The 22,252-nt window shown below is 42.7% G+C and overlaps 2 protein-coding genes across 2 annotated transcripts in view; both read right to left on the bottom strand.

Moving 5' to 3' along the window:
• Positions 1–311: 311 nt before the first annotated feature.
• Positions 312–10,661, bottom strand: LOC121835776. Its single transcript, XM_042290268.1, has 9 exons — positions 10,581–10,661; positions 9,098–9,292; positions 7,734–7,975; positions 4,572–4,738; positions 4,331–4,481; positions 2,957–3,097; positions 1,728–1,862; positions 671–823; positions 312–398 (listed from the first exon to the last, which is right to left on the bottom strand). The coding sequence occupies exons 2-9, from the start codon at positions 9,267–9,269 to the stop codon at positions 312–314; spliced, it is 1,248 nt and encodes a 415-aa protein (XP_042146202.1). The 5' UTR covers positions 9,270–9,292; positions 10,581–10,661.
• Positions 10,662–20,406: 9,745 nt separating this feature from the next.
• The window catches only part of LOC121835956 (neprilysin-1-like), a 59,002-nt gene continuing 57,156 nt past the window's right edge, over positions 20,407–22,252 (bottom strand). Inside the window, exons 20-21 of the mRNA XM_042290541.1 lie at positions 20,640–20,716; positions 20,407–20,503 (exon numbers count right to left, since the gene is read on the bottom strand). Of these exons, the coding sequence (XP_042146475.1) occupies positions 20,407–20,503; positions 20,640–20,716 (174 nt within the window). The remainder of the gene's footprint in view (positions 20,504–20,639; positions 20,717–22,252) is intronic.

Genomic DNA, 22,252 nt, shown 5'->3' with positions numbered 1-22,252 from the left:
TCTCTCCATGCCCGCTGGCTTGCCCGAACCTGAAGAGACGTAGAAACCGCAAAAAAGACGCGGATATATTTCTTATTGATATTTATAAATCCGCAGCCAGATTTGCAATACCTTATTCACAATACAATATAGGGCAAAATATAACATTGCAATTAGGTCATTTGTATGAGTCATTAGGTTTGTTTTGGGAGAAAATTAATTTCTTAAATCTAAATTATGATTTCTAAAGATCCCCCATACGTTATAATTTTAACAAAATGTCTTCAAGCAGTGTTACTTTTCATAAATCACTACTTCAGAAACTGAGATAATCAATGAATTGTATAATCATCCAATGCATTGAGAATCACGTTCTTTAACTTTCTGAACTGCTGAAGATTCAATTGGGTATTCCGATCCTGCGAGATGACTCAAATGAAAACTTCGGAATTATGATCTTGTTAAAAATCCACAATTTTGTTTCTACTAAAGCAGAATGCATATTAGGTGGAACCTCGATGTCGGAGCGACTCGAGAATGGAAATGTTTGCACACTAGAAGTGATGGCATCAATCCAATTGAAGGAGTAGCTGGTCACACGCCATATGACGCCCAGACATCATGGTGAACTTCCGTTATAACCCTGTCTACACAATGTCTATGGCAAAGACAGCAAAGTAGAAGTCCTTACCAGTGCGATGAGAGAAAATGTTGCCCTTTTTGGCCGAAGGTAGCAGTCAATGTCCAGGAAACTTCCTCTGTTCAGTGTTTGTCGAACTTCGCACAGCTTGGCCTCCACGTCTTCAAGTGAGAATTTGAATCGAAGTTCTGCCTCAAGTGCCAGCTACAAATATAAAAGGACATGCATGACTCTCAACAAATTTGTAAAGGTTGATTCTACTAAAGTACCATCATAACATGATACTGTAAGCCACCTATTTTTTGCAAGCTCAATATTTTGCCTTAGCAAGATGGAAGGATCTCAGTGTAGCTTTCGAGGTGGACACATTCTTTCTGCCTGAATTGTTGATATGACTTATTTCTCGTGAACTGCAGGCGATTCGCCAAAATTAAACCCGGGAAAAAAGATGGGTCTGTTGCAATATTAAAAACTTCACACAACATTCATTTAAGAAGGCTTCTTAAATGTGCATACAAGGCTACAGCTACGCATGTAATCCATAATCTTTTACTTAACATAACAACCCTACGAGAAACACCATAAATATATTAGGGAATGCTGGCAGAACTTCATATTCTGTCTTTGTGTGCCGACAATCTACCAATCTACAATTCTTGCCGGCAATTACAAGAAAACATATTCAAAATATAGTGGGATCTGTTTTTATAATACTTTTATAATCTGTGTTAATCTTTCTCTCTTGGGTCAATGGGGAACTGTGAAGGCATTTAAAAAGTTGACTTTTTATTGCTCAATTTATGTAATGGAAACCTCTCCATATTACGTACACGAGAAATATTAGCGTTTTTTTTGATAGGAGACTCATATTTTTATGTGTATCAGGTGTGCAATGAACAAAGCTGAAATGTGCAGTGTCCATAAATAGTGATCTTACCTGGTTAGGAATTAACACCCAAAATTGATTTAAAAATAATGTCTAGAGGGCCATCTACTTTGTACATTATTGATGTTAGGGACATAAATAAACATAGGCTGAGCTTTACTACTAATTGATATGAAATCCACAGAATATAAGCTGGATGAATTTGTTCAGAACCAATTTTACCACATCAGGGCTTAAGAAGTAGACCGGTAGTTCATCACTTGGGCTTGCTTTACGAGCTTCAAGCGTAGCTTTCAAGAGGGCCTTCATTCTCGTAATGTCCAGACTTGCAGGATCAGTGACTGTGTCCTCAATCGCCTAGGCAAAAATATAAACCATATAGAAATTAATTACAGTGCACCCGGCTACAACACAGCATTCATGCACAGCATACAGTAATTTATGCTGCTAACACTCTTGGCAAATGTAACATGCACAAGACGGATGATAGCTGCAATGACTAGTATTTATCACATGAATTGCTACAAAAAAAATGCATACCATTTCTAAAAAAAAAAAAAAAAAATCGAAATTTCATCAATGAACACGACCACGTGGCATGTTCAAAGTAAAGACTGGAGGCGTGGGGGAAAAGTGAGTCAGTGACAAAAGTGTGCAAGGCCAAGAAGACAGTGCCCCACTTGAGCAAATTGCCCTTGGACTTCCTTTTTTAGTCTTTGTTACGTGGTGAAACCAGATGGCGCGTTTTTGCATGTAGTCATATAATTTTTTTCCCTTTCACCCACCATTGGTCAATTAGGGCCAATGGTAGTTTCTGATGTTTGAAACGAGCATGTGCCACCACTTTTTTTCTCCTGTTTTTGCGTGTCTAAGTTAGGCTCTCGTTCCAAAGAGATTGCACCGCGGAAATACACATACGTACATACACTTAAGACTGCTTACTTGTGTTAAATGCAAAAGCATTATATGGTTTTTATCACGCAATTAATTTGTCCATGTCTAGTGGTAAATCTCTAAAGCCTCCAGTCAGTCACATGGCGGCGACAAGACGTGTGCAATGACACACGCACTAGGCACACCTTTAATCCTCCAGAATCATTGCGCCGTCATGGCACTGGGGAACCATTCTCGCTTGGCAACCCGGGGGCCCGGGTTCGATTCCCACCGCGTCCAACATTTATTTTTAAAGTACTTAATTTGCTTTGTTTACGGGACCTTCTCCAAGAAATCTGATGTCATTCCAAACATTTGTGACGTGTTTTTGCTCTACGTGCGCCGTCAGCATTTTTGGTACCATCACTCCGTCACAACTACGACGGAATTTTGTAAAATGGGGCATTTAATGCTTTCGCATTAATTAGAAAAAAAAATTGAGGACAGGTCGCCAAAACAGGTTGGACATGCTGCACAACCTATTTTGCAGAAAACATTTGAAATAGAGGCATCCTTACCTTCAATTCTTCTTGTGCTTCATTGCATCGAAGGATGCCATCACAGGCGTCGGTAGAGAGCACGGTTGTTGACACAACCAGTCTTTTGGACCGCAGTTTTCTGGTTTTTCTTGTTGAACTCACGGATCGCATGAATGATCTCTGCAAGAATGCATATAGCATAAATCAACGATTTTGTGAATGACATATTTGATTCGTACCCAATATGATTACTTGGCAACTTTGAGCACTTCCAACGATTTTCTAAGTTTAGGGATGAAGCAGAACATATTTTATTAGGTAAACAAAGCAATGCAAAGAACAAACCAAAGACAAGATTAATGTCAGATAACCCTGCGTGAATGCAGGACAACAGTTTTGTTTCCACATTGTTATTTAGTCCCGGGCCAGAGCAGTGCACTTTCAAGAAAAGTTTCTAAACTACATGGTTCAAACAAGTGTGTTTCAAAAACCATTCCACCCCAAAAATAATTTTTTACCTCAATATTTATGCCATCAGGCACATTTTAAGTTTGTTTTCGCATGCTTTCTTAAAGTTGACTATATTTCTTTGGCTCGGTCCTCAAAATAAAGTCAATCTGGAAAAAGGAAGCGGAACTGGGTGAAAACGTCAAACTTGGATAAAGTGCCCCGCATGGCGTAAATATTGTACTAATTTCTTTTTTTTTTTGGGGGGGGGGGGGGGGGGCAGGGGGCAGGAATAATTTTTGAGGCACTTGTTAAATCCATGTAGATTAGAACAAGATGCTCCTTGGGAGTGCAGTGGCCCTTTAAGAGGCTGTACCAGTATCGTTTATGATGAGTCCCACTTTTCGGGGCCATTTCACTTTGCCCGCTGGAGACAAGCTAGGCTCGTGAACCGATTTCAGGTTAGAGGAGACCACAATTCCAGAAAACGTTTTCTTTCTTTTCGACACCTGGAGTGTGTTTGCACGGTAACAGGTACTAAAAAAGACCCCGGCATTCCTTTAAAGTCGAACATAAAACGGAGTGAGGGAGCCGTGTCTTCTTCCTCTTGTCTTGGTCCTTGTACTCTTTTGGCACTTTTTCTCGAGCTATGAACCACCTGGCCCAAATAGCCATGTTACTTCAAGAACGCATACATTGCCTTGCAGTTTTACAACAGCACGGTGACTGGTACTATTTGGATGCTTTTATTTAAATATTTTGTATTTCAAATATTGTTAAGCTACAATACATCAATGTATTGAGGGGAAGCTGCCCCTCAGGTTGACTTTTGCGTTTCAACCTTTGACTTCACATCAAGAAAAAATAATCCTTGAAATGATATTACAAAGGATTTATACAGTGGTACTATGATGTTTTAAAGTAGTTTGCGATTCAAACAAAATGGACTGTTTAGACCCTACTCACCCAACCGAACTCAAAATCAAGTTTCTTTACTTGACCGTGCTTTGTCGTCTCCCACACCACTTTAGGAAACGACCGAGCTAATGCTTCACCAAGGCCATGGTACTCCCATCTTCTTATTGCACAGTTGGAGCTCTCAATCAACTGGTTCTCACTGAAAATGTTTTGTTGTGCAAGACAATTATAATTTGCTACGACTATCAACAGCTTATTTCACTACAGTAATTAATTAATGTTTACTTACTCCAAGAAAGCAATGACTTCATCTCTCAGTTGTGCTTTCATGTGCTTTCGGGTCTTACTCAACATTCCATGTCCACAAAGAAATGAATCAAGGTACTCCGAGAACGTCGGGAGGCTTAGGTTGTCCCACTGCTTGCAGCGTCCTTTACTGCTTTTTTGTCGTCCAGCCTAAGAGTAAAATATATTACAATTTATAGTTCTGTAGGTCTGTGCAGCTGGGCCATAAAATAATGATTTATGTACTAGTGAGGACAGACATGTGCTTCCACAAAGAAAATAAAAATAAAAGTCTGTGCCCAGAAACACCTTCTTGAAGTAATGCAGGTAAGTTATACAGTGCAACCCGCTTACAGCGATACCGCATATAACATTGTACCACTTATAATAATCAGTTTCTAGAATTTCTAGACTGGAAATGATCAGTTTCTAGTCCAGATACAACGATAATCGGTTATCACGATTTAAATTTCGGCTTTTCTCATCGTTATAAGTGGGTTACACTGCATCACGGTTTCCCCCAAGAAATGTTTGAGAGGTGGTCACTCTAGAGTGACTCTAGCTCACTCCGGGGCCCCATGGCGTCGTGCCATTGTGAAAGAGCGAAGGAAGTGCGAAATGCACAAGGAGAGCTATGCGTGGAGTCTGAAGTCGGAGCAGCGAAGGAAGCGCAAGCGGTAGTAAAGAGAGCGAGAGAGAGGATGGGCGAGGCAGCTCATTCAAGATTTGGCTGCTAAAAATAAAAACAATGCTTTCTTTGTATATAGGTCCATTTTACTCCGATATACAAATATCTCAGCTCAAAGATCAATTACAACTAGCAGAGCTTTTCAACAGGCATCAAACCACCGTATCACTCTTTAGGGTAGCTGTGTGTAAAATCGGGTCAAGCAGTGCAGGTCACTCTCATATGGGTAGACATACAAGGGCCAAGGAAGCAAAAAAGCATTTTTGTAACAACTGTCTCATGACTTGTTCCCCGCAAAATAAAGCAGTTCAGTTCCGGGTCATAGCGCCGCAACACCATAACATTGCAGAGGAAGAAAGTCTTGTCCAAATAGGAAACAATAGTGGTGATCCTTAGAAACCCAGTGCCACCAGAAACAGCTCGAGTCATCATCACATCATTCAATGTGACCACCACATTGTCAGACACTACAGATTCCAACGAGGAACCGATGGAACCAATTGCAGAAGGTGGCAAACCTGCTTGCACAAATGCATCAGTCAAGGAGTAGGGTACACCACTAGTGCAGTCACTGCCAGCGTCGAGAAAACCATGTTTAGCATCACCGTTACCATGCCACATGGAATAAGACAAACTTATTTGAAAAAGCTCACTCACTGAGAATGGGACATTCTTAAAGTTGAAAAGTTTCTTTGACTTGGGGAGTGCATTTTTGCCCTCACATCGCATGGTCCAGTGATGGTGCCCAGGCCCATGCTGCTTTATTTGCTCGACGATGTGCAGCAGCATATGCAACTTTGCCACAAAGGCTCTTTCCCCGTAGCAACTCAAATAGAGCTTCTGGTGCTCAATGATAGTTGCCTCAAGGTCACCCAATGCCTCAACACTGAGTACTGGCGAAAGTATCAGCTGAGTGATATTAAAAATCATGATCAAGCATTTGAATGTCGACCCTAACTGCTTGACAGACACAATGGAGTCTAACATCAATGGCAGGTGCAGCATTAAAACTGCAGTCGCACTTGCAGATGACACCAAATTCAGTGTAGCATCAAATAAACGTGGATAATCGCTGGAACTGACTAATGAGTTGAACTGAAAGTTGCTCAAACAATCGTTCAGCTGCCTTCTACTGAAACTGCGAAGGTCATGGATTTGGTGATGCAAAAACAAAGAAATTTCTTTTGGAACAACACCTTCCAGCAGGACATGCATAGGGTCGAAGAGCAGGTCCTCAGTCAATGAAAAGCGTGTGATGCGAGCCAAAACAGAGGGCCCCTTGATACCACAAGAAGCTGAGATCTCCTTGCGGTCAGATACATTTTCTGTCGTCAACAAATTCTGGACGTGTCTTTCGATCTCAGTGTCAGTTCTCAGGGGACATTCAGCATGTAAGAAAATGTGAGGAAAATTGCATGTGAGAGCATTGCAGCGGCGACATGCATGGCGAACATTTGGTGAGAAAGACTCCTTAAAGCCAGCAATGTTGTGACATGCAAGACTGTCACCCAGAAATGCAAGCAAGCATCCATATACCCTGATTTCCCCTTGCTCTACTTGAACCACTACTCCTTCAGATGACAGCTCATTCATGGTTGAAATGAAATCCTGAAGTAGTTCTGTTTTTGCTTCTACGGCTTTTAGATCATTTGAATGCGCCACTGCAAGAAGAAAGATTAAATTGAGTTTCGACCGCTTTGAAACAGGAATGTTGGCAAACATGATGTAAAAAAGTGTTAGTTTTCCACATCTGCCCCTTTTCATTCCCAAAGGATTAGCCACTTCCACGTCGTCACAATACAGTAGTACACCTAGAGCATTCTCCTTTTCCTTCAATACTGTATGGCTTCTAAATCTTATGCCATCACTAAAATCTCTTAGAAAACCATCATCCGAGTAAGAGAAAGGTTGCAGAAGATAGCTTGCTACCTCAGGGTGCCTAAGAAGGTTTTGCAGCAGTGGCCTCAGCTGTATGTAGTATGCCTTAGATCCATTTGGAAGGATTTTCTGGCAGGGTCTGACATATATACCACTCTGCTCATAGAGGCGTTTTCTGTCCCTGTCAGTGCTCAGTTGTGAAGTATCTAGATCAAGACCTCTTGCACTAAACATTTCAAACACTCCCTCCACAACAGCATTAACAACATTTTTTGCACTCCTGTGCTTCCCTTCTAGCATTCTGCACAAGTCGGAAAGTCTTGCTTTATCGGTCATTACAGACGATCTGGATAGCTGAGTGCTGTAATATCCACCGTCTGCTTCACAGTTCTCATTTGTAGGAGCATGAGGCTCAAGGACACTCGAGACAGGTTTGTGACACTTATTATAGTGCTCTTTGTAACGGTACAGAGCTGTAAAAGTTGCCTTACAGGTTGTACATCTGTACCGTTTAACCCCAGGGTGAACCTCCCTCATGTGCTCCACAAAATGGTTGAAATAAGTCGTAACAAAGTCACAGCAATTGCACACATGTGGTACCTGTAGCCTGGCTTGATCTGATGAGTGGGCTGAAGCGGGTAAAGGTGGAACTGGAATATCTGGTGTCTCCTGGCACATCGTTGCACAAGATGTTGTGGCATCTTCTACCATTTGCTCCAAGGGAGGAACTGCTACGACTTGTACAGGCTCAGTCGGTATTTCACATACTGAACCAAACAAGGGTGCGACTGATGCAGATTCGTGCACTGTTGTGGTCCTTTCCAACTGGTGTGTCCAGTGCTCTGCAAGGAATACATAAACAGCCAGGTGATGCTTGACCTTTTGAAACACTTCATTGCTAAACAAGAGCAAACAAAACATAAAGAGGATCAAAGCTAAGACGAAGAATGTTATAAAGTTCTTAAGGTAGTTGTCTCAGAGTAGTGCCCACACTTTCACCAAGGCTTGGCTTTTTGGGACCCTCAAGCCAAGTCTTTTGGCCTAATGTCAGCTGCTGCTCTGAGGCTTACCGAACTCTCTTTTTAACATTAATGTTTAGGCTTGTAAAGTTGAAGGAAGCAATATAGAAAAAATAGAGAATAATTGCTGCACTACTCCATTCTGCCTCAATTTAAAATGTTTACTTGAGTGTGCTCATACAACATGGCATCATGTTTATCTGCATTGTATACGTTTTAAAGCCAGCAACTGTGTCCAGTGCTTCCCACACTGTTCATACATTGTTACAAAATGTATGCGAATTAGCTTTCGTTTTTTTTGTCACTCCGTTCCTAGGATGTTTGTCCAACGTCTGCGTCGGGATGTGAGGCATCCTCAAACTACACATCAAACAGCTGTCCCACAGATGGCTGAGGAGCAATAACGCCAAAAACGTTAAGAAATGATGTATATGTGATGAGCTTAGACACTTGAGTGTTTTGGAAAGCAAATTTAGAAGGGCAACCGTGATCCTAAGAGAACCTGCAGTTGGTCAAGTTGGTACGTCATTAGATTAAAAAGTGCTAGACAACAAAGAAAAATGCAAGAATTGGACAGGACGATGCGCTACTTTCAACTGAATTTTTATTCAGAAAAACGAACATGTAGACACTTGCAAGCAAACCTTTCGCTCATAAACAAACTTCTCGCGAGATAAATTATCGTGAGAAGGAAATGGATACAAGGAAATGAAATTTATCTTGCAAAAAGTTTGGTTATGAAAGAAAGGTTTGCCTGGGAGTGTATATATGTTCATTTTCCGGAATAAAAATCAGCTGAAAGCAGCGCATCGTCCTCTCCAACTCTTGCCTTTGTCTGCGTTGTCTGGCGCTTTTTCATCTAACAACCGTGATCATCCTGCTTCCTAACACAAAGCACAAATAAAGTAGAAATAAAGCACTGCTGGATGACAAATGAATACTAACCTGTGAGGACCCCATGTGACACAGGGGAATGCCCACACAAAATGCACCACCCAAGAGGCACCCTTTCATGACTGATGAGCTCCACAGTCCGCGTGAAGCCGCTGCACTCGCAATCTTTGCAGCGACCTCTCAGTACGCCCGAGATATCCTCGGAGACGGTTGAACATGCCATGGTGACTTGCAGAGATGCGACACCTGTAAGGAATGTTTGGTCATCTACCTGTTGAATGATGAGGCACAACGACTAATTGCAGTGATTGACAGTAACCGTTTGTGCCATGCTTTCGTTAGCAAGCGTGATTTCACTCTCATGGCTCCCCTGTATATAGTTCCTTCAGTGACAACCTTTAGTGATGTCATTTAGTCACATCCCGAAACTCTTGACTTATTTCCCTTAAGTTGTTTTGACTTAATCATTTCATTTTGCGACCAGACTTCAATGAGACCACGGAAGCTTATATTGCCTGAAAGAACTATAGAGCTCCCCGCTACGTGACTAAAGGTTGGTGGCCTTCGTTAGCTGCCTCCAGGTGCGAGCACAAGTTTTCACAAAAGGCTCAGATGCCAAAAAGGACTTGCAAAAAACCATATGTCGTCCTCCTTAAACCTGGTTGGCTGGACGAACTAAAGGTGCTGCAGTAATGAAGGTGAAACATTTCCCCATACATACCGATATTTGAAATTTTTTCAGATATTGGTTGATAATTTTATCTCATATTTAGATAAAATGCAAATGCCCTGTCAAGATATACTCCCCAATCTCTGTCAAATAAATTTTCCGGGTACGACCCCTGGCTCCATCAATACAGTGGGAACGCGCAATCTCGCTATTAAAGGTAGACACGCGGACAGTTACCGAGGCCTTCACCGTCCGACGTTCAGATTGCTCCGAAAAACCACGTACTACTCCACCGTTCGTGTTCACTGTTTTAAGTACAGGCTCAAACCGATGTGGCGTCATTACGCGAGAATTAAAATATGCACAAAGATGAGTATGTACAAAGAAAAGCTTAACAAGTCAAAACACTGGCGAGGCGTCGCACATGAGCACGAAGACGGGCATCGAAAACAAAAAATCGGCAGAGAGCATGATATACAAAGAAAAAAAATAGAACTAAGTGGCGAGCACGCCGCACACTACAAACAAAAATGCACGTACGGCCGCCCCTGGTGTGGGATCGAACTTGAACGAATTTGAACCACGTGCACACTCCGCAGCCAAATTTGAACCACGTGCACACTCCGCGGCGAAGGCCATAAACGCGAGGCTCTTGGAGTGCATGAACTCTCGCAATGGTTAACTCTGCGCCAGAAGCTCCGGCTCCGCTTCCAGTACACGCGCTAGATAGCCACCGCTCATGCTTTGCCTCCGCATACTCACCCCAAATTCACGAGGTACCGAAGTGACCAAAGACAGAAAGCTTGGTCTGGAGCCAGAGCTTCTTGCGCATTATAAATACAGAAAAGCTTGGTAACCGCTCACCTTGTAATTCATCGAAGTGAAGAACGCCACTCTTGATTTGGAAGCCGCTCCTCGGGCTTCCCCACGCTGACGTTTCTTTGTTTCAGGCAAACCGTAAACCGTGGTGAAAGCAGTGTTGCCAACCTATTTTTCGAAAATACCCCACGACAGCGTCCAGAAAACCCTACATTACCCTACGAATGTTTCTTATTACCCTACGTTTTACCCTACGAGGCAAATCTTTGTTTAAATAATACTGTTGCATGGATTATGATGATACAGGGTAATATTAATACAGTACAAAGCGACAGGGCACGCATTCACGCGCATACCTGCGTTATTCTAGAACACCAGGCTTGCATCTTGCATGTGCGCTGTGTAGCATCAGCACAACAGTGATGTAGCGAGCGCACAGACATCCCCAACCAACATGTTTAGTAGATTCGTCGTGAAATCAAAAAAATGGGCTACGCGGAACCAGCACTCGCGGCGCCAGACAAGGCGGCTCACTACAAAAGGAAGCTAATCCGAACGGTATATTAGCTTCTTTGGGTGTACCGGCTAGGGATTCGTCAAACTAAGGTACTATTTCGACAAACCAGGCTTTAACACCATGGGAGGATAGGAAACCGTCGGCTCCTCCGAATTCGCTAAAATGTCGTTCGATGAAACGTCATTGTTTCGGCTTCGTTCGCTAAAAAGTCGTTCGCTCAAGTGAACGCCTCCAGTCCCCGGGATGCGCTCACTTGATCAAATGACGCATTAGCGAACGCCCACGTTTCACCGAATGATACAATAGTCGGACGCCGCGAAGCGGCGTTTTCGGGTGGGCCAAATGGGTTCACGTTTTTGTAATGAGCCGCCGCAGACTGTCGTCGCGAAACGGCGTAAGCGCAGCGCGGCCCGCGTTATTCGCTACAACGTCGATTCGCTCAAATGTCGCTGTTCGCTAAAACATCATTCGCTCAAGCGATATGGACCCGTCCTGGTGGGCTCGGGATGGTTCCGCCTGCGGTGCCACGTGTTTCGCAGGTGTAACAAGGACCGCCGGATGAACCAGTCATCAGAAGAAAACTGGCGGGACCATTTCCACTGGGAAGATACCTCTTCTGGCTCCAAACTTCCTAAGCGCAACTCCACCGCCTCCCACCTCTCCCACTTGCTCTAGCTCTCCAATACTCTCCAACTTAGGGAGCCTACATACTCCAACTTGGTGTGTGGTGCTCTCAGTTAGCACGTCTTGCAACTTGGATTCTTTCGTTTTGCATGATGTTGCGGTGTGGCAGCACACGGGTTGTAAAACTATGCAAAACTGGCGCGGCAAATTTTTTTTTTTTTTGTTTATGCTCGCCGTTGAAGAAGCAACGTCTGAAAATACCCTACTTTTGGCGGGGAAATGGCCGGACGGCCCTACAGCCCTACAATATACCATAAAGGCCTAAAATACCCTACAAGTAGGGTAATTACCCTACGGTTGGCAACACTGGGTGAAAGACCGATTGGACCGATTTTCACGCGCGCGCGCTGCTGTTACAGGCCTGGCTGCTAGTCGTCGAAGCGCGGAAGGCAGGGGGCGCCACATGTGAGCTAAGCAAAATCCGAAACGATAGGCAGCCTTTCGGGAGCAAGTTACACACTGTGAAAATAGCGGCGAATAAAATCAAACCACCATGGTTTTTGCCACTCGGGTAGAGCGTACGCACAAGGAAGTCAACTTTGTTAAGCAACACAGCAAAACCCATGAAGATAATAGAAACGGGAGACGCCAGCAGCGCCATGACGGGTCGCTAGCGTTCATCCAAAGATTGGTTTCGGTTTCGGCTTCCAGCCACGTTTGGCGACTGCACAAATTCCTCGACCAGGTTACGGTGGCTAGAAGGGCCACCGTAACCAGGTCGACGCCTCCGCCTTTTCGCCTTCATTGTAGGTCGAAAATAAAAACAGCGAAAAATGTCCTAACCGGAAAAGGGTGACAAGTAGCGTCCGGACGCTCGCTGATTGGCTCGAGCGCGCGCGTCGTGGGAAAAATTGGGTTCCGAGGCGTCGTCTCCCTGCGTCGTCCTCCACGGCGCGCGACTTTTTTCAATACAAAAATAAGCAAAAAATTTACCCCACGACGCGCGTCTTTCCGCTGTCTGAATGCGCCAGGCGTCGGAGTTCGTACTGCGTGAAACTTAGTGATCCGCCGTTTGACGCTTCGCGACTTCACAATACATCGGACACATATCTCTTATTAGAGTACCATGATGTTGAGGGACAAATGCGGATTTCTACCAAAATACTCTTGGTCGTGCCTTCAACGAAATCGCTTGTTTCTTTTGAGCAGCCTGCGTTCGTTAGCGCAAATCAGTCAAACGGTAAAAGTGACAATCAGACTCGATGTTCCGGAGCGCAATCCCATTCAGACAATAGAAAAAAAAAAAACGATTTTTGCTTTTCAGTTTGAGATCATTCTTTTTAGCTGGGTAATTGTTAAAGTTTTTATAACATAACCTGGCGACACAGCACTTACAACATGAGTAGTTGGTTTTGAGCAGTTTTGTGGGGGCCTCACCAGGCTATCACTATTAGGTGTGTCGCGAACTTTTGTCGAACCAGATTTTTAGGTCGAACTTCCGGGGTTCGACTGAATCGACCGGTTTGACGAACTTTCGAACTTTTCACCAGATACGACCGGTTCGACTTTCTGGACAGTGTGGCCAGGCCTTGATACAAGCATTTCTAGGTTGGAAAAAAAAATATGCAAAATGTTTCTTTTTTTAATTTTATAACCTGTTGCAATTAAAAAGAACCAATTCTAATCACCGAAGAAGTTAATAACTTAATTTTTTTACTGTATAAACTGAAATAACAAATCAGCGCTGCCCTTAATTCATTCCTTAGCCACCACCATCCAGTCCGAAGCCAACTGCCCAGACTGTGGCGCATGCGCACATGAGTCAAACCTCAATACAAGGTTCGTCGAATTTTCCACTAAAAGTTCGCAAAAGTCGAACCTGGTCGAGCTCGAACCTCGGTCGGTTCGCGGCACCCCCAATCACTATAGCAATTGTCAGAACTATTTCATAAAGCTCCACCCGTCGACGGCCTTACCGACCACACACGCGCACACACACACACACACACACACACAGACACACACACACACACACACATATATATATATATATATATATGCAATGGTCAGGAGCAAAGAAACGTGAAGGAAGCAGAACGGACTCAGATGACAAGAGATATGTAACAAGAACTGAGCACAGCAGGGCGTGTATTTATTTTATAATCAGTTTGGACTTGCTATAACACTTTGAAGCGAAAGTTTAATTAAAAAAGATCTCAACAATCAAGCAACGACCATCACCGTATGTGCTTCTAAGAGGAAAAAATAAACAAATATGTTTTGCAAACTTATCAAAGGACGGCGAGGACCGGCGCGCCTCTCATTCAATTAGAAATTTGTTCAACCTGTTCCGGTAATTTGACACGATTGTAAGTACACTTAACCTTTTGTCACATAACATCCAGAGCTTAGTATTAATAACCTGCATCCACTAAATAGTCAGATATCTTGGTACAATATCTTGAGTCAGCATCAAGGCAATAATACTGATACACTTCCTTTCGACACATTTCACTGCAATGCACAAGAATTCTAAGCGGAACATGAACAAGACAAAATATAGACTGCAATGGTTTTCAGTGGAACAGGTTGGCGCGAAAAACGAACATGGTAAGCGGAACAACTGGCTGATCCGCATAAGACCAGCGTGTTCCACGTAAAAAAAAACAGAAATAAGGCAAAAAAAAAAACTGGCGTTCCGCATATTTTTCTCGACCCAGATAAAATTTTTACTCGTTCCAGAAAGAATATGTGGAACGTTTTTTATGCGGAACCTATGTGGAACTATTTTAAGAGTGTACGTTGCGTTCGCTGCGGTCAACGTCGGAGTGTAGCAGAGCCTTTACCGTGTTCCGCGTACCGCAATACCGGAGCCCTTAAATGATGCTTTTAAGCGCTCGCTCCGCGGTTCCCCCGGGCGCGCGCTTAAAAGCGTGCTTTAAAGGCTCTGATCCTGCGTTACACGGAACTCGGTAACAGTTTTCTACAAGTCCCCAGTGTTAGTAAGGTTATTTCGGTCGTTTACTCTTCGCGAACAAAAGGAATACATAAAGCAGTTATAATATCTACTGAATGTATTGTACTGAACATTTCCCTGCGAACTTTGCAAGATGAGCCCTGGTTGTAGAAATAACAGGCGCTACATGCGACTACTTTAAAAAATCGCATTAAAAAAAAAAAAAAGGAAAAAGCTTTTTTTTTTTTTGAGGGGGGGGGGGGGGGGGTTGGAGTGCGTTTTCGCTAGAAAACTGCAGCTTTCAAACTATATCGCCTAAAATGTTCTGAAGGATTGTAAAACACCGAGTTTTACTGTATGCTTTCCCGTTAAACTTTGTAAGATCGCCTGGTTATTTATATACGAGGCGCTGAATGGTGGCAACTTCCAAAAAATCATGTTCCAAAAGAGCGAACCCTCGAGTATTTCGGAGAAGTGCGTCTCCACGAGGAACCTGCAGCGTGCAATCTGTATATAGATGCTTTACACACGTGCTAATTACAGCCGCCATGGCGGACCTTATCTTGTCTTGCTGAGATACTGAGCCGCTCAAAAGAGCATTGCTGAGCCTCCACAGAGGCCAATGCTGGGACGAAGGGCACAATAAAATCTAACATGAGAAAAAGCCTGGCCTGCTATGGTAATGATGAAGTGAAATAAAGATAATAAGAGGGAACAAAAACTGAAGGACGGTTATGGCAGCGCCCATGCATAGCTGCTGCAAAGCGTCTATAGATAAAAATATTTAATCATGCACTTAACGAGTTCTACTACATGATTTCCCTAGAACTCTGCGAGATACCCCTTGGTTGTTCAGATAAGAAGCGCTGAATGTGGCTACTTCAAGAATCACGTTCCGAAAGAGAATACATACGAATTTGTTGAGGGAGGGGGATTTTGCCAGGAACCTTCAACGTACAAGCTGCATGGCTTAAAATTATTTGGACATCTACTCAAATAGTTATACTACATGATTCCCCAAACACTTCGTGGGATTCGCCATGGTTTTGGAGATAAGAGGCGCTTAATGTAGCTACTTTGAAAGAATCACGTTCCAATAGAGCAAACCTTCCAGTATTTTGGGGAAGTGCGCCTCCACCACGAGGCCGTAGCGGGCAATGCATGTGGCTTATATGGCGACATAAGCGTTGATATAAGAGCCAGCGAATTGAGCTTATTTTACAAATCCTATCCAGAAAAAGAAAATCGGGAGTTTCCTAAACCATGTACTTTTTGAACGGAAAGCAGCCTAAAGCCGTACGTATTTAAAATATGTTTACTTCAATGTAAATTAAATGAATCGAAAAGGAAGACCCAAAACTCAACCTGTCAAACCTGTATTGGCATATTCGTCGTCATGCAGGGATGCGAAGACAAGGGGTCGGAGTGGGGAGATGATCAGAATGGCAGTATGCTTGCATAGCAATCCAGACGGATTAAAATAACTTGGATGTACGGTCGCCAGTGATATATAACAAAAAAAAAAAACTGACGAAGCGTGTAAACTAAAAAGCGTTTTTTTTGTTTTTTTTGCCTTGAAATGATTGTTTTATGGCGCCTTCATGTACGCTTATAATCATTTTGCTCCGAAAGCTTTTTCTTTTTTTCCTGGAGTGGCGTGAAGAAACGTCCTCTGTAAGCATTCTCGACGTTGACTGTGCTAAGGTGGCATTTTGCGTTCGGCGATTTCTTTGTAGTTTCCCTGCGAACGCAGGCGTTCGGGATCGAAGTGTACAAAAAAGGCATCATTCTAAACGGAATGACATCGGGTACCCTAGTCTGTCCAGTTGTGGTGGGCGTTGAATAATATATAGATTTTTCTGTTAAATTATCACTATCTGTCACCGAACAGAAAACGTCTGACGTTTCGTACATCGCGTCAGAAAAAATGAGAAAGGCTTTAACATATGAAGGACGGAACTGCTGACCGATCGTGGAACGTGTCGGAAAGCTTAAGATTCCATTGCCACGCATATTCAGCGTGGTCGCATTCAAAAAATGCTTCATTCATTTTGTGGTACAAGTGTGCCGTGCTGATTCCAATTCGCCGCCAAACATTATAGGCGTGTTGAGGTCATTGTGATGCTGTCATTTGCTGAATCCATTTCTTTAAGAACGCGACATCTTGATTAGCTGGTGCCATAACGGATTGGGGTAAATTTACGAAGTTTGTGACTTCCTGATGGGCTGACACCCGGTCGGATTCGACCAACTCCTTAAATCCTATGACGTGGTGACAGGCGGGCGTCAGGTCGGATTCGGCTATCTTTTTGACGCAACCTACGACTCGTGGCACGTGGGCTGACTGGTCCTGCATATGTCTCGCACTTTGGTCATCCATTTTTGTGTGTCTTGCTACTTCACTGACTTAAGAAAAAAGTCAACAAACACACAGCGACAAGAATGTACTCAGCTATCGATAGAAATATTGCGCGTGCTCATTAGTTATTCGGCTCTTATAAATGTGTCGTAAGTCCACGCTTTTGCTGGCTATTTCCCAAGCACGTCTGTGGCTGATATCGAATCCCTGGTTGAGCCTTTCTTAGAGGAAAAAATGACTGTTTGATTTAAAATAGTAACTCGATTTCCGTCATACGCGTCATTCCACCTAGATTGCGACAAAGAAGCTTTTTCATCGCTAAACAGACCTGATGTAGGGCCGGAAGGATGTATCTTCCACTAGTTTGTTGGGAGACTTGACAGCACACGTGTTGAAGGTGCAGAAACAGCAGCCCATGTAAATGGCACAAAAAGCTCAGTGTTTAGTGTCAAAATGTGAGGGTCCTGCGAAGTAAGGAAGATGAGTTTATGTCAAACCTGATAACAACTAGGCTTGATGTTATTTGTCTCACTGATACATAGCTATGTAATGGTATACCCGACTCAAATTACTTCACAGCTAACTACAACGTGTATCGGGGGAGCCGTACTAATTACTGCTGAGGAATCTCTTTCAACACACCGTCGTTTTGATCTTGAAACATATTCTGAGTGTGTATGGATAGAAATCAAAGGAAGTGATGGCTTCGGCTACCTAGTTGAACGTTTCTACTTCCCACCCCTGTTTGATCAGGTTATCTTTGCTGAGCATCTCGAGATACTTAAAAAACACATCGATTTCAGCATGTAGAAAGTCTATTGCGATCTTAATCTTCCGGGTGTAGATTGGTCAGTTGGAGATGTTAATAGCAGCAGCCTCGTAACAAAAAATAAGGCTTGATTTTTATTCAACTTTATGAACTTTTGTGGCTTGGATCAACTCAACAGAATTGAGAATTGCGCTGGAAATGTCTTTGAACTTGTTCTGTCCAGCGTTCCGGTTGACTTTGTAACTCCCAGTTTAGCCCCCTAAGTGCAGATGGATGTTTTTCAACCTCCATTCAAAGTTGAGTTCTGTCTTCCTCAGAAGAAGCCAGCAACGTATCCCTACTCTACTTACTGTTACTGTAAAGGCGATCGCCTGAATATATATAAATAGTTAAAAAAAAAACTGCGACTGGAGCGGCCTGCTCACTATATCTGATGTCCACCGGGTGACCAAAACATTTTCTTTAATGGGTAAGGACGAAATTGATCTATTCGTTCCCCAGCGCATTGCAAAACCTTCAATATACCCTGAGTGTTTTTTTGATGAGTTGAAAACGTACTGGCGAAAGACAAGACACTTTCATCGACTTTTCATACAAACGGGCTCTTCCTTATATCACACTGAGTTCAGTATATACAGGGTCTTAGTGAAAAAAAAAATATATTCGGGGGACAAGCGCCTACATTTAGACCAGGTAAAGTGTAGCTTAAACCCGCGTCCAAAAACCTTTTGGCGATTTGCAAAAAAGCCAACTCGTCATTCTAACCAAAGCATTTGTATGCGTACAGATAACGATGCCAGCTATGTTACATCTCCTTTAAAAGTTGCGAATATATTTGCTACTTACTGTTACTATCTATTACTCAACCAGCCAGGGTATTGCTCCACCTCAAGGAGTTAAAACGAACTCCCATGACTTATTGACTGGTGCCACAGTAGATAAGAAAGAAATCTTAGACCGCGCCACTTGGAGGGCAAAAACCGTTGTATATTTAAACAGGGAACTAAAGGATAGCTTTATTTTCTCCATTTTACCTACTATTCTTTTTTAATGCTAAAACTCCACTGTAGATATATGTACTTTCCGTCATAATTTCGTACTGTTCAGTCCTTTCCCCAGAGCACAATCGCTCTCGGAGACCGACAGTAACATTGGTCACTCTACGATAGGAACTTACTGTTCAGATCAGCGTTTCAACATGACTATCCGCACGTTGATCAATTGCACCTAATTCCATAGGTTGTCTTAAACTCTTTAATGTAATGTAAAGTGGAATGTCAACCGGCGACCACCCGCCCCCTCGGATCACGGCCCGACCAGCGGCATCAGTGCCCGACAGCTTACGTCATATCACCTCGCTATACCACTGATACCCGAACACACGGTCCCATCGGCGATAATTCCAGTCTTCTGTTCACACGCACAACACTGCACTCACGATGTTGCTGCTAAGTTGCTGACACGCAGAAATACAGAACCGCGTTGATTGCCGGCTAACACTCGTTACGGGAAAACAGAACCAAACTCAGCACGGAAGGCACCCAGGCAGGCGGCAGCAAAACCTGCCTCTCCTGGACGCAGTTCCTGCGATTTTGATAACGTCGAAAACGTCGACACAGTTCCGCCTGGGTCTCGAAAACAAGAAGGTTTTAAATCTCCTTGCCTGCAAACCGGAGACGGTTATCTTACCCAGTGTATGTAACACTGCTGTCATACTCCGGAACTTCGCTGTATCTAGCGGCTTCGTTTGCTCGTTTGATAAAATTAGTGGCAGAAACGTCAATGCAACCGAAATTTTCTGCACGTTTGGACTAGAAGATGGAATTACAGGCGGCCTTCGCTGCTGCTGAAGCTTAATCAACTCGACAACATTTTATAAAAGAAAAAAACGAAAAAAAAAATCGTGCGCGACGTGCTCGAAGAACGGAGCCGAAAGAAGATGAGTCGGGAGGGCGAAAGCGTTCTACCGTCTGCCTGGAGAAGGAGAAAAACGTCTCGTTCCTCCCTACTTCTCGCGTCCGCTGGCGGGCGCGTCAGTAGAAGGGAGGAAGACGCGCCTTGCTACCTTTTTCCTCCATTTGTTCTTAGAGTGTAGACAAAATCAAGTTGTGCCATAATAGACCAACATAAGGAGCGTGAGGTTCGTTTGCCGCATTTCTGGCGATATGTGGTGAACTTCTGAATTGCATTATGCAGTGTTTTTTTACGCTTCGTATTACTTACTTGTGAACAAAATAGCTGGTGCAATGCCTGCGATTTAATAAATAAATAGGTCGGCTTGGGCAAATAAAACACCGCGTTTTCTTCGAAAGGGCAAACACTAGGAATGCGATAAATGTCCACAACCTGAAAGCCTACTCTACATTTCTTGAATTATATTTGACTTTGCTTTGCTAAACAACGAAAAAAGTGTGGGTTACTGACCTGCTCTTTTTAGTTGGATTATCGCTGTTGCATTCCCAATCTCTTTATCATACCCTTTGTCTTCATTTCTGAAGAATTTTTTTTTTTACGTTTTGACGTAGATTAAACACGCCACTTGCAACGGACGCCATTTTTAAGGTATGAATAATCAGCCTTGCGATATTTTGAACGTGTTTATTGTTTATTTATTTGGGTAGTAAATGCAAATATTACTGTTGCATATTACACGTAGCATTTGTCTGTTATATTCATTCGACTGGTTGCATTGCAACTGAATGTCTTCAAAAAGATGGGAGAATCGCCAAGATGCCGGTTGACCCTAAAAAGAGTAGCAAACAATTAAGACTAATAAGATTTACATGTACACTTCAAAAATTCTAAAACTTTTAACTGAAGAAAAGTTCCTTGAGTTTAGTGCACGAAATGTTGTAAAAGCTTTTCTAATAAAATGGTACCTTATTTTAGAAGGGGAATGACTGTCCCGCTCGACGATGTCCCTGAGTTCTGCGCCCTGATCGTTTTGGCAAAAGCTCTGTAGAAAAAAACAGGAGTACACTTAGGGCAACCTGCAATAACTCAAATTTACACTTAATATGCGAGAAAAACTTCCGACATATTGAAATGCAATATTCAAAGATATATTTTTGCGGAAGGATTATTTTAACGTCCGAACGGCAAGCCCCTTAAAGCTGAGAACAATGTGCTAAATATTTAAGAATTTGAAGGTTAACTGATGAATTCCAACATGAAGAATATGCAATGAATTCGTTATCGGACCCCTTCCGCGCCAAGCATGAAGAGGTAGAGATTGATCATGAAAGTGCACCAAATATAAATAATTCTTCTATAAGAGGCAACGTTTTTGTTTACCCGTAAAAAAAAAAAAAAAAAAAGTTATTTTGTTGTGATTTTCTAAACAGATTGGCAATAAACATGATCTCCCACCGCTGCGGTGGAGGCCCTGCCGTAACAGGCCAATTTGCCAATGACTGAAAATGAACCTTGTATTTATTAAACTGACAAAAAGAAAAACCTTACAGACTGAAGGAACGAGAATTCGTCCATTATTCTCGTATCACCTTGAGACATAACATTTGGCTATCGCAACGCCCACATGCGAAGCAATGTTTGGTGTCTTCGATTCGTGTAATGAATTTAGAGTAGAGGTCTTCGTTTCAGACATAAGTAGTGAAAACACGCAGATTTATTTAATCTACTGTAGCTCTCTGTTTCGCATTTCGCTGCCATCAACTAACATTTAAAGGTCAAATTGTCAAGTTCCCTGAATGTGGATTTTATGGTAGGTATAATAGGCAATGAGAATGAAAGGCGGCCGTGCCCTGAGCGAACACAACTTGAGTTATAATCTTGTCATTTTAATATTAAAGCATGTTTGTGAAAACACAAACGTATGCGTAAACCAATTAGACTGCCACGAGTGAAAAGTCCCTCGTAGAACCCCTTTGCCTTCAGTTTTATATCTAATAAAGCGTAGCCTTTGAGAAGAAACAAACAGGAACACATTCAGATGCGCTGAGAAAGACCAATACATTCCAGGAAAACAGACTTTCTGGCTATAATCATGGACAGCTAAGAAACGCAATATCTGCTTTTCTTTAGCTGTCAGTGATATTAGGAGGTCAGTGATAGCCCTACGGAGTGCGGGGGTGACATTTAATTTTATTTAATATAATTCGCTTTATTTTCATTTGTGTTATTTTTAGTGCCACAGAAACAGCTATGCTCCTTTTGGTGGTGCGCTACGTCGTAACAATAAGAATTCACATCTCAAGACCATGTGCTTACATGTCAGAATGAAAGGAAGACACCAATTCACTTTCTAATTGTTGGTTCGCAACCAATAATACCAATATAAAACGTATGTAAGGTGGAGTTGAAGTCTTTAAAAAGAAGAAAAAAAAAGTTGCAGGACAGGTGTTGGCTAAGTGCTGTGTAAAACGAACTAATAAAACAATGAGCGTTGAAAACCAGACCTTTGAGTAAGACGTTAATATAAGATGTTCAGTAGCGCTGCGCAATGATCAAACACATTGAAAACCTAGTGCAA

Source organism: Ixodes scapularis, unplaced genomic scaffold (assembly GCF_016920785.2).
Source record: "Ixodes scapularis isolate PalLabHiFi unplaced genomic scaffold, ASM1692078v2 PGA_scaffold1__304_contigs__length_218370807, whole genome shotgun sequence".
NCBI lineage: Eukaryota > Metazoa > Arthropoda > Arachnida > Ixodida > Ixodidae > Ixodes > Ixodes scapularis.
This window is presented reverse-complemented; position numbering and strand designations above follow the sequence as displayed.

Coding starts and splice junctions, on each gene's coding strand:
- LOC121835776 (XM_042290268.1), bottom strand. CDS start 9,269: ATGGCATGTTCAACCGTCTCCGAGGATATCTCGGGCGTACTGAGAGGT. Junction 4,482..4,571: donor GAAGTCATTGCTTTCTTGGA/GTAAGTAAACAT, acceptor AAACATTTTCAG/TGAGAACCAGTTGATTGAGA. Junction 824..1,727: donor ACTTCTTAAGCCCTGATGTG/GTAAAATTGGTT, acceptor TTATATTTGTAG/CTGGCACTTGAGGCAGAACT.